At 36.2% G+C, this 12838-nt stretch overlaps 1 protein-coding gene across 7 annotated transcripts in view; it reads left to right on the top strand.

The window, feature by feature from the left end:
* Positions 1 to 12838, top strand: part of CCSER1 (coiled-coil serine rich protein 1) — a 628091-nt gene that overhangs the window by 401902 nt on the left and 213351 nt on the right. The window contains exon 11 of one of the 7 annotated variants that reach the window (XM_066186376.1): positions 4912 to 5215. The exons of the other annotated variants lie outside the window; for them this stretch is intronic. Within the exon in view, the coding sequence (XP_066042473.1) occupies positions 4912 to 4992 (81 nt within the window). The 3' untranslated portion in view covers positions 4993 to 5215. Of the gene's footprint in view, positions 1 to 4911; positions 5216 to 12838 lie in introns of those variants that run through there. 7 annotated transcript variants of the gene reach the window in all.

Here is a 12838-nt window from a genome sequence, read left to right as displayed (position 1 = left end):
TGCCTCTATGAGTGGTTTGGTTTATATCTTCATATATTCTTTTCTTCCACTGTGTAATCTTAAATTACCTGTTTTGCAGTTGAAAAAACTGAGACAGGTTAGTCCCCAAAATAAAGCACTGCTTGGGGTTTCTTTTGCTTCTAGACATCTCCAGTAGCTGAGACAGTTCTTTAGCCTTGGAGTTCATTTAGACGTGTCATTTAAAGTAAATGGAAGTTCTGACTTGGACTTAGATGAGGAATTAATCCTTTTGTCTGTAGGGTGCACAGTAATGAAAAGCTGGAGGCGAGTCTATATTTAGGAAGGGGTGGGTGAAAAATGAGGAAATGCAGTGTTTCACAGAGAGGAAATGTTCTTGATTTTGTGGACTGCTCTGAAAAAGCATAAACAGCATTGCATGAGCGTTTTGGGTAAGTGCGTGGGCAGTTACCATAGTGGAAGTTGTTACAGCGTATTTTATGTTAGTGTCTATAACATAATCATAGTCAGAATCTGACTGTCAGTAAAGTTTGGATGATGCAATCTCCTGCAATACCTTTGAATTGTTGGATAATACTTCTGATAGAGCTCTAATTTTTTTTCCCATACAGCACACCGAGATTTTTCAGCAGAAATTACTTTAGAGTACTGTTTTAGTAAACAAGTAGAAGATAAAGTCTGCAGCAGGAAAGATAATGTTTCTCATAAAGAACTGTTTGAACTGAAAAGCAAACTGCTTAATGTCTTTTCTGAATTGAAATGGTCTAATGCAAAACTTAATTACGGAATTAAAACACAACGTTTAAAATCATTTCTGATAAGGGTGAAAGAAAGTCTTCCATGATGAGAAATGCTGCAGTGTCCTTAAGTGATTAACATGGCAACTTTGCTACTCATGGAAATTGAAAGTAAAATATCAACACAACTACTCTGTGTAATCCAGAGAAGACATTGGAAGGCACTCTGGGTTTCTATAAAGGCTAGTTGCTTTCTAGTGCAGAATGTCAAGGAATCTTCATCTTATGATAGACCTGAATTTATTATTTTCCAATATGTGTACTGAGAATCATTTAGAAAACGTTGGGAGTCTTGCAGAAAGAGCAGTGTGCACTACAGATTGATGTTGAGGCTGCTGAATAAAAATTATTAATGTGTCTTCAACAATCAATGGCAGTTTAACCTCCCTCACCTTCTTGTGCTTGCAAAGTCTTCTTTTATTGAGAGATCAAGAAATAATTTCTTTCATGTCGATCACATTGCTGAAGTGGACCGGAAGAGGAATAGGTGCAGGCAGCTAGCACTGGGATTGATTACAAGATCATGTTAAAGGGTAAAAATCTAATAATGGCTGCTAGATAAATAAGTAGTCCAAAGTATCATGCAGGCATCACACAAGCAGTCTGCAGCATGTGCCACTGCTGATTAGTTTTCATTAAAATGTGTTTCAAAACAAAATTAAACAATCACAGGACAATTCTTATTTCTGTCAGCAAGGGAAATACAACTCAGCACCACTTTGTCAATCTTTATGAGTCTTTGGATTAAAAGAGTATGTACTTAATTTTATTCTCCACAAAGTAAAAATTCATAGGAGCTGGCATGATTTCTGCAATGTCTTTTCTATGTTTGCCTTCTGCTGATGTTACAGATTCCATATCTGAGAACTGCTATCCACTTTGTTCTTTGTCTTTCATACTGAGAGTAAAGCTGATGTAAACAGGTTTTGGACTGGTCCTAAACTCATTCCCCATTTAATGAGCATTCTTTCCAGTGTTGTGGTCATTACATTTTGTATGATGCTTCTGAGGTCTCAGAAAACAAACTTGCTGTCAATCTGCTGCAGTTTGGTTTGCACAGCTACAGACAAACATTTGCTTTCTTTGGTGATCACCAGCACTGTTTACAACAGTGCTGTGGGGCAGATAAGAAGGCACTGACTTTTATCACCTGGACAATCATACAATATTAAAATCCATACTGATACATATTTTAGGGTAATTTTTTGTAGCTTGCTGTGCATTACCTTGGACAGCATACCTCCCTTAACCTCTCAAAACCTGGGCACTGCCTTCTGAAGAGCCTCTGTGTTTGATTAGGAGGAAGTGGAAGACAGAGAGGTGGGTGCTCTAACTATTCCCCTCCACCTCCCTGCTGTGCTCCTGTTCCTCACTGCCAGCCAGCCAGCAAGCAAGGATTGTGAGTACTGTAGAGGGATTGTGGACACTGTAGAGGGACTGTGTTGTATTGTGTCCTCTCCTTCAGGAAGGCAGGGGAACAGAATACTGAAGTACTTCTTGAACTTTCCAGTCTAATCTAAATATGTTCCTGCCCAAGGTGTTTGTGTAGTTTGTTACAGATCAAAGTGAGTTGTGTTTTGCCAGCTAAACTGGAAAATACATCCTACTTCTGTCTCTGCTCCCTCCTTTGGAGGCTGATGTCCATCTGCTGTTGTATTTTACTTCCAGGTTTTTTTTCTCCATTTATTTATTTAGTCTCTGAGTTTTTTGTCTCATGTATACAGGAAAATAATACAAACTTGTGCATAATGTACCTTTCCCTAATGCAAAATGATTTTTTAAAAAGATACCTTTAGAAATCAAATCAGCCATTAACCATTTCAATATTTGCTTTGATTGTATGTCTGTGTACCTATCTGGATATCCAAGTTGTTCTTGATATAGTAATCCTTTCCTACAACTTCCTGTAGCATTCATTTTCTCACTTTCTCATGTCCAATTTCCATTTTTTACTATATTACTTCAAAATATCATTTCAAAACCTGTTTGTAGGGTGTGTTATGTGTGTAAATTATGAAACTTGGATGATGTCAAACTAGGATGATACTTCTTTTGGTTTTAATGATTGTCTTCCACCAACTCTTATGAAACACATTGCTTCACCATCAAACCCCTACATACTTGGTGTTTGAATTACATTTCACCACCAGTGAACAGTGAACAGGAATGAATTGTTGCACCTGCTCGTGACAGGGAAAAGCAGTTAAAGTCACTAGTGCCAAATTCGCCAGAGGATAAATCCTTGTGCTGAGGGTTTGGTGTTTGTGGTGCTGTATGAAAAGTGAAGACAGGTTTTCACATAATTTTCAGCAATAAATGGGCTCTGGAACAGAAACTGAAGTGTGCCATATGAAAAAGACACTTTAATTCTGTGGCTGATTATCACAGGGTATTCTGCATTTAATTTTGCCCTCCCTAGGATTAAAGAACAGTAAAATTTGCATTCTGCAGTGATGCTTAATTGGTATGAATGGTCTTGAGTTTTGATTTGTGTTATGCAAGTTGGCTTCTGGATGCTTCTATAGATAAGCTCTGTGCTGTTTAAATATCTGTAGTAGTATGATGATACCATAACTGAGTTTCCTCACAGACCTGAAATTAATACAGTACTAGTAGTCTCTCGATCTTTAAAAAAACCACTGTTTTCCTTTAATATAATCTTCAATAACAGTGTAATGTTTTTCTTGCCTTTTACAAATTAAATCTTTCCACTTATTCTACATTTTTCTGTCATAACCTTCTGTCTTTGTATCTGCAGTTATGCTGCTGCTATCTTGCTTTAAAAGTGCAATAAAATATGAGGTACTCTGAAGTTTTTTACCAAACTTACTAATTTTTTGCTTAGATGCCTTGGGGTGGGGGGAGAGGAATAGGGGGAGAAGCAAAGAAAGCTGTTTAGATATTCCTAATTCTTTGTCCTAGAAGTTTTGTTGGGTCCAGGCAGAATTCCTCCCACTTTTTCTGCTTTAGCTCCATCCCTGTCTCCTTCTTAGAGTTCTCCAGGAGTTTGCTTTTTCATTTAAATATATACATCTAGACTTTTTGTCTCATTTCTTGCTTTACTTTAATTTTTGTGCTGCACTTACGAGTATGACTTACCAAAATTTATTTGCAGTCATGTATTTTCAATATGTTCTAGTTGCATTATTTCTATTGTAAAGATGCTACCAAGCAGTTCATGACTACTCTCAGTAGGAACTAAGTGAGCAGCTATCCCTAGAATTAATAGCATGTTTTTACTGTATCCACTCTGACCTGTTGCATTAAGGATAGAAAGAAGTAGAACACTGTCAAATAGGATATTTGAATAGGGTTTTTTGATTGAAATAAAAAAAGCTGTCCATGAGATTATACCTTGATGGCTCTGTTCATGCATTATTTTGAATACTAGCACTGTGTTATTTGTAAGGGCAGAAAATAGCAGCACTAAAGCTTTTGGATATTGTTCAAAAGAATGAACAGGGAATTCAGTAAAATACACTCAATAACAATCAGAAATTCTAGGGAATAGCAGCATTTTGCAATAGGCCTTGAGTATATTTTCTTAAAAAGGAGAAAAATTTGATTTCACCTTTGAGAAAAAATCAACAAACAAAATTGAGAAATGAGGCATGGATAACTGCATCATAAGCAATATGTGTGGGTTTTGCTGCATTAGTGTACTTAGGGTGACTGCTTTTTATTACAGAATGATCTACTTACACAGTTTTATTGTAATGTAGAAATGTTCTAATGTTGTGTGCATGTTGCATGTAGGTTTCTTCTGTTAGCATAGTACAGTCTGGTGACTTTTTTCCAGTAAAAACATGGCATCTGTTGTACATAAGAGTTTTCTGAGTAGAATGGTGTCATGTGCTTTCTGAGTAGAATGGTGTCATGAGCAACCTGAGCAGTCATATTCCTGGTTTTCTCTGCATTGTCTCTTAATTCATTGTTGTGTTGATCATTAGTGTGAAAGAAGCTTTATTATTATGTGCTGCCTGCATGACTGCATACAGCAGAAACAGCCATTTTTCATTTACTTTGTGTTGCCATCAAACTATGCCTTACTAAGATTTCATTTAATTTCATTTCTTTTTTCTTTTTTCTTTTTTTTAATTTTTTGTTTGTTTGTTTGTTTGTTTTGTTTTTAAAGGCCCTGTGGAGCTCTCCATGTTCTGAAGGCTTAGTTTTCAAACCTATCAGCATCTCATTGGTTCCATCATTATTAAATTAAAAAGCCACATCTGGACACTCTGCACTTACGGATATAATTAAATACTGCTGTATATGAAATGAGCTGCAAGTTACCATTGCTGGCAGAATTCTACTACTTAAGATAATATTTGTATTAGGAACAGTCAAACATCACTTTTTTTGGGCAATATCTTCATTATTAAGTGTATCTATGAATAAATTATTAGTAAGCTATGAAAAAGTTATTATTTGAAATAAAAATTATTCTTACCATTTTGTGCACTTAGTCATCTTATGGTGATTCACTTCAAGTATGAAAATAAGAAAATCCTTCAGTCATGCTTGTCTCTTAAGATTGAAAAAATATGTCTTCAGGATCTGGAAACCTGAGGAAACCATAATTTTTTTAAAACCTGTATTTTTCCTTTCCAATAATACTATTGCACTGACTGTGAATACAGGGTCAGGACCTTTCAATATGTGGTCTTATAAATGTTCATAAGGTTGTACATAATTCTTATGTGGGATTCAAGAAACATTTCTGTAGGGTATTTGGTAAGCTTTTAGAAGGCCAGAATTTACCCAGCTTTATCCCAGAAAACAGAAGGCCTGATCCTAAAAACACACACTCTGATTTTTTAATCCATTAGAATCGTTGCTTTACTCTACTTTCTAATTTTCCTGTGGCTTCTAACATTACTAAGAGAGCATCAATGGGGGCAAAGTAAACATTGTGTTTGCTGGATGTGACTGGGCTGCTTGAGTGGATCGTAGTTGTTATTTAGAGGGCTAGGATGGGGGTGAGTGGGGAAGGGTAATTCCTAGTTTAGGGCTTTATTAAGCAAGAAACCAGTGAAGTTCACCATTGTCAGTTGCTTCAGTGTAACCTTACCCAGGAAGGACTTCGTTCACCAGGATGTACTCTACACCCACCCTTACCAGGTAAGATTAGAAGGTGCTTGTGCCAGCAGTATTCTTCACCTTTTCTTCTAATATATTTTCTTACTAACAAGAAACAGTGCTTGAATCTTTTTATTATGCCATTTCAGTCAGGAGTCATAGTACATAATACAAACAGTTACTCAACTGGAGCAACAGTTTAGTACCTTTAGCTTTAATTTCAAACTGAAGACATACTGCATTCATTCAAAAATAACATTTTACTAGTTATTACTAAATGGAGCAGAACTGAAAATAAAAGTATTCAGCTAAATATTCATGCCAATCTTTAAAGTAAATGAACCTTCTTCACAAGGGATGTTGCATTATATTGGCTGATTTTGTACCACTTAATATGATGTTACTGTTTCTCAGTCTTAAATTGCCATCTCTTTAATCCTAACAGTCATCCTTCAGCAAACTCTCTTGCCCTTTTGGTCAGGCTGCCTGGAATTTCTTTGTGTGTATAATTGCATAGTTCGTACTGTATTTGTTGGAAATATCTTGTAAAAGCAATTAAGTAGCGAATGCATAATTTAAAGAAACTACAGAAACAAGTATGTGCATATTATCCTTTTGAACTTCACCTTCCTTGTTGAACTTCGCCTGTTAACACTCTTTCTTCTTTCGTTGGACAAAAATCCTTTCTGTAATCATTGATAAGCATAGAAATGCCTACCTCTTACTTCTGTCTTTCATCACTCTTTCATGCTTTCTTTTTTCATCACTCTCTTTATTATGGTAATATTTTCAGTATTTGTCAGATACTGCTCTTTGGAAGAGCATAGAGACAACATTTTTCATAGTAATTTTTTGGCACAGAGGTAGGTATTTCACTTAAATATATATGGATAATGGAGAGGGTTGTGAAAATTGTGTAAGTTAATGAAAAAAGAATAGTGGAATTAAAAAAAAAATGTTTCCAGGGTTCTAATGAGAAGGAAATAAGTTTCACTTTCTCAATAAAGAAGCTTTTTGCCTGTCCATCCAAAGTCTGTGAAAGAATGCTTTGAAATGCTGAAAGAGCTAGTTTAATTCTGTATCTGTTGCATCACAGAGATGTTGCAAGCAGCCATCATTTTAATTTAAAACTGAACCCAGCCCTTTGGCTTTTGGGGTAGACTGTAAGAGGTGGGTTTTTAACTTTACCATTATATTACCTTTAACTTCCAGTATGTTTTTTATAATTTCTTTGGTTTATTTTCATTTTTCTATAGCTTTACAAAGTAGTATGAGCCAATAAAAATTGCTGTTTGCTATTTTGCTCACCTAGCATTTGAATGATCTGGATAAAATCATGACTGACAAGTACTATTCAGACTTCAAGGTTACACAATTGATACTTTTTATGCATAGGCAAGAACCTAATGCTGGTTTAATTAAAGTCCTAACAGTCTGATCAAAGATTTAAAAAAAAAAAAAAATTCCAGTAGAGAGTGATACAGAACATCTAGTTCAAATAGTCAAAAATAAATATATATAATGTTCCTAGTACCTATCTCTTCCTTTGATGTATTTGATTTATTGCTCATTCTTGCACAGCCTTTTGCCATCTGAAAGTCAGTGGGTTCTGGTTAGTTGTGGGAGCATTGCAGTAAATCTGCTATTACAACTGCTTCTAGGAGTCCAATAGTAATATTGATTTCTTTCTCCTCATTCTGGAATACAGTTGGGATCTCTCTTATATATTTGTTAACATGTTGTACACCTTGCTCTTACCATTGATTTCCAGTGCATGTGACATCTCTGTTACCCTTACGGCTGCTTTTACCACACTCCAAAGATTTCTTTCCTTTGATGGTGAGTAACTTCGTAGCCATGGAGCCTCTGGTGTCATCCAATGCCTGAAATTAGTTGGACTGCTTGTTCCTGAAAGATCATTCACAGAGTGCTTGTTACTGGTATCTGTAAGATACAAATATCTAGCTGAAAAAGCCACCCCTGCCCGTCTCCCCACCACCAAAACCTTGCCAGGTAAATCCTATAACAGTTTTTACATGACATAACTATAAAAAACTGAACAGCTGGTACAGAAAGGGTAATAGGAATACCAGTAATTCCTGGTCATTTGGTAACTGCCCTTTAGAGCTTAAGTAAATTATCCTGTAAATATTCAAAAATAAAGTCTTCTGTGAATACTCAAGTAAGCCAGGCAAAAATAAATTATTCCCGTGTGATCCAAAGGCTGTGTCTTGTTCCAAACAATGGTAACACAGTGTTAACAGAGATACAACACTAAAACAGTATTGGCAAAATACTTTGTTCTCATTCTGAGAATTGGCATTTAACAGGTGCAGAGGTTTGTTACTTTAACTAGCACACAGTGTTTGTCTCAATTTGATGCTTTACAAGTGGTACCGGATAACCTGAGTTTGCTTTCTGCATTTTCCTCCAGGGACTTGTGAATGTGCAAGTGCAAGGCTGTTTTGTACAGCACAGGAGGGAGAAAAGTAGAAGTTGAGTGAATGGACAGTTAACAAAGGTGCAAAAATGTTACAGCTAGAGCAAAAATTCTGTGATAAATGTTGAAAGGCTAAGAAGGAACAAGAGTGATTTTAACAGTTATGAGCAGTCAAAAGGCAGACAAGTCTGAAAAAACCTGGGGTACTGCAGAGAGGCAGAAAGGTTACATCCTGCTTGAACTGAAGGTAGATTTTTTTTCTTCAGTCAGAGTTTTATTTTTGTGTTTTTTTAAAAATAATTTTTTTAAGCGATTTCAATATGAAAATAGACAGAACATGTGAATAATGGCATAGGATTTACTCTGTTGTAACTCAATTGAATTTGGGGCAATAAAGAATTCCTGTAGCTTGTCATGTTTATAAAGGGCATTTAAAATAATTTGTAATGTGATCATTAAGAGTTTTCGTGGGCATAGGTACTGTATGCCTGGTGAAAGAGCTGGAAATTTCCTCAGGTTTGAGTTGATAGGAGAGAAGTGTCTTATCTTCTGAAACTGAGTTTCTCCAGTATTAACCAGTGGTTTTTAGGTATATTTGCACTGTTTTGTCACTTCACTAGTTTAAACTGCTCAGTATGCTTCAGAATTTTAGTTAAGTGTATAAATAGATGTTTTACTAAAGAAACAGAAAGTGCCATTTCTATTGTTGACCTATTGCTATTTCTTCTTGAATACAACTGCAGTGAGAACTATATCCAGGCTGTGTACTTGGCCTTCATTTCAAAACAATGCTCTCTTAGTATTCATTTATTCCTTTTTAGTAATGGAAGCTTCTACTTCATAAGAGTCAACAGTATATTAACATTAATGATGAAACAGCAAGAAGGAGCATGAAGGGAAAGGATTATAAATGAGATTTGGGAAGCATTAATATGTTTCTTTTGTATTGTACAAAAAGGCATTAAATTGATAGCAGAATCTACTGGATACAAGCAATAAAAGGAAAAAAGTTCTGTTTAGTTGCTAGAAAATGCATTACAAAAAAAAAACTAAAACAAAAACAAGCAAACAAAAAAAAACTTGCAAAGATTTATTTTTGTGTGTGCGCCTATTAAATCATGCTGGAGTTGAAAGTGCACTAATTAGATACCATATTACAACTTTATATTCAGTACCAGCTTCATTACTTTTAGGGAGAATTTAATTCATCTAAAAATACCAAGGACAAGCTTGGTGGTGCTGTTAATGATAAGTTTAATGATGAAATTAAGTGATATCTTTGTATTTGCTACTAAAATAGAGGGGTTTGATCTATATTGTGTAATGGTGCATGCATACTCTGGAATATTTGGAGAGAAATGCCAAAACCGGCACTAACGTATTACATTTTAGGCAAAGAATGGGGAAAGCACAACTCCATGAAACAGGTGATGGAGTCAGTAGGATTTTCATATCTCAAATGTATAAAACAATTTTAAGTGCACACATCAAAAACATGAGCTTCCCAATGTGCAAGTATTAAAAAGCGTCTGTGTGAATATAACTTTGTGTATGTGTGTATGTCTATTTCATTTTCCAGTCTGTGATATGACTCAGGAGAAAAAATTAATGCACAGACAAATCTACTACGGGAGTCCTGTTGTGTTATGAATAAATTTTGCCAAGAGAACCCATAAGAAATTGCCAAATTCCAGATATTACAGCAACAAAGACAACATGATAAAAGGAAAGTTTCAGTGGTTAGAGGTAAAATTTGCAAATGGACCAATTCAGTGGTTCTGTCAGGTTTCAATGAAGTCAGCTTTTGAGATCCTGTACATTTTGCAAGCATCCATATAACCTGAAAAACACTTCAGTAATTGAAAATGAAGAAAAATTGTGAGACTAATGATGAACAGCTGGCTTCTCAGACATTTTCATGCATCTGCTCATATTACCACCACCACAAGTTTCTTTGAAGGCTTGTGGAACTGTCTCTTGTCACTGGTTCGTATATATATATATTATACATACACACACACACACATATGTATAGTGAAATAAATCCAGGAATTTTTAATCCTTCTGATACCTTGACAGAAGTGAGCCCATTTTTTTCTGTGTCAGAAGTTTGCTGAATTGCTAATCTTAATATAGAATGAGCTGAAGCCATAGGTAATGTTGCTTACGGGACTCTGGAACTGATGAGAACCTTTCAGTGAACTCAAGGCAGGGCTAAGAGGTTGTGTCATTTGTGCTTTCCTGGATTTAATTGGAATCTGGGACAGAGTGTCTTACTGTGCTTCAGGAGATGCTCCAGTGTGAGCTCTCCATGGGCTGCAGTTCCTTTAGGACATATCCAGCTGCTCCAGTCCAGTTCTCTCCAGAGGCCACAGTTGTGAAGGTCTTCTTCTGTCCCTGAAACACCTTCTCGTGCTTCTTCACTGATTTGGAGGTTAACACTGCTTTTTCCTCACCATTTTTTCCTTCACTTCTCTGCATCCTGGTGTTTTTTCTTGCTCTCCAATATGTTTTCAGAGATTTTTAGTGATGCTCACTGTGCCCTGTGTTTCCGTTCATTGTAGATCTGCCTGGCAACAATTTTTGTCTGGTCTTTTCCCACAGAGGCCATCCTGCAGCCCTCCCACTGCCAACACTTTGCCACATAAACTCATGGAGAAGCAAGCAAAAGCAAAACGTAACCCCACAGCTCACCTGAATGGGATGGACATTAATAATCTTAAATTTGCTTTGTATGTTAGGAAAGTGCTTGCATAGAGTTACAGATCTGCTAACATGTGAGAGATGAGTATCATAAAAGTGGCTGAGTAGAGGTGTGAGTTTAGGTCCATAACAAATTCAGGAACAAGTGGAACTGCATAACTTCTGTTCCAGAATACCTGGATCCACTGAGACTGGTGGTGTTGGTGATGACTGCTGTGCGTACATCCATTGACTTCCATTGGTGCTCCAGGCCGAGATCCCTTTTTTCACTGCAGAAGCTGGGCATTACATCACTTTAGGAGGAAGGGAAGAAATTAGCTGGTTGATTCCATTCCTAATCACCAGGTTTTTCTGTTTTCCTTTCTCTTATTTCCATGTCTGCAAATTTCTCTTGCTGTTGGAAGTATTTGCAAACTCTGTTAGTGGTGGGGCTTTTGTTCTGGCTCATTATTTTCCCCTGCTGTTGCTCCTTTGCTCATTTCCTTTTATCTAGCTGTATTGTTTTTATTCTCTCTCCATATTACAGTCCCATTTGGCTCATCCTCTCCTTTCTTTTCTATAAAACATGATTTTTATCACCCATAAAACATGCTTCTAAAACTTCAACAATACTAAAAACCGGAAAGTCACACTTTTTCTTGTAAATTCAGTTTTGCCTCAGTCTTTTTCTTACTTTTAGGAAGAAGGGAAAAGAGAAAAATACTTTTCAGGCAAAATTATCCATACGGAATAATTCTCGGGGGCTAGGAAGTGATACCTTTTCTGTAGTTCTTAATGCTAGTTGCTATGTTCAAAATCTATGAAAAGAAAATAATGCCATTTTCAATTCTTTGGAGGTTAAGGTAATTTCATTTATCTTTTTAAGTGTCTAGAAATTATATTGGTTTATTCTATCTTGTACCAGAAAAGAAATTCCTGTAAAACTTGTTTATCCACCATTTGGTTTTCTTGAACTATTCGTGACATCCTCTGAAAGGAATATCAGGGAAGTTGTACTGTGTGCTGTTAGTTCGGATTGCATAGAGAGCAACCATTTTTAGCTGACCTGGACTTCAGAAGAGATCTCACAGTTCTTGTTGCACAACAACAAGATTGCTTCAATTGTTGAAGTTCTTTGAAAGTCTGGATGAGTTACTTAATGTTATAATAAAGATAGGCAAATTTAATATCTTTACAACATTGGGCAGCTTTCCTTTCGAAGACACTAATTTCTTCTATGTTTCTATCCTGCACTGTTCCAGCTGTTGTTCCCCTTACCCCTGGGTTGTAAATAGTGTATATAAAATGCTCCTTTACTTTTTATAAAATTAATTATTTTGTGATTAGTACCATTATTTCTCCATAACCATAAAAAACCACGCTCAAAGACTTGGGGCCATGTGTTCATAAAAATATTCATCTTGTTCTTGTATTAATTTGAGCAGATTATTGTAAGACCAAATAAAAATCTCATTAAATGCACCTGGCAAATCATAACCACTCAAGATTTTGCATGGCAGGATTTCACCTCCTTTTAACAGGAGCCCTTTTGAAGGCCAGGTTTATAGAACTCTCCTGTTGTCTAGGTCATTCTTGCCCAGGGGAAGCCTGCCGCTGCTTCAGACTTTCTTAGCCATCAGACTGAGAAAACTACAGAAATATTTACAGTGTAGAGCTCAATACCTGTAGCCAGAGCAAGCTCTGTTTTCAGTGAAAAAGAAGGAAACGTGAGCAGCCCAAATCAACTTCCTTGTTCAATTTGGGATGCCAGAACATTGTATTGAACTACCTGAGGCTTTAGGGTGAGTCTTTCAAAATCTCTTCTGCACATTTTCTTAGTTATTTGGAGTTTCTTTTGCACATA

Source organism: Chamaea fasciata, unplaced genomic scaffold (assembly GCF_029207755.1).
Source record: "Chamaea fasciata isolate MVZ Bird 193981 ecotype frontalis unplaced genomic scaffold, bChaFas1.0.hap1 SCAF_6, whole genome shotgun sequence".
Taxonomy (NCBI): domain Eukaryota; kingdom Metazoa; phylum Chordata; class Aves; order Passeriformes; family Sylviidae; genus Chamaea; species Chamaea fasciata.
The sequence above is the reverse complement of the archived record's forward strand: the minus strand, read 5'-3'. Positions and strand labels throughout refer to the sequence as shown.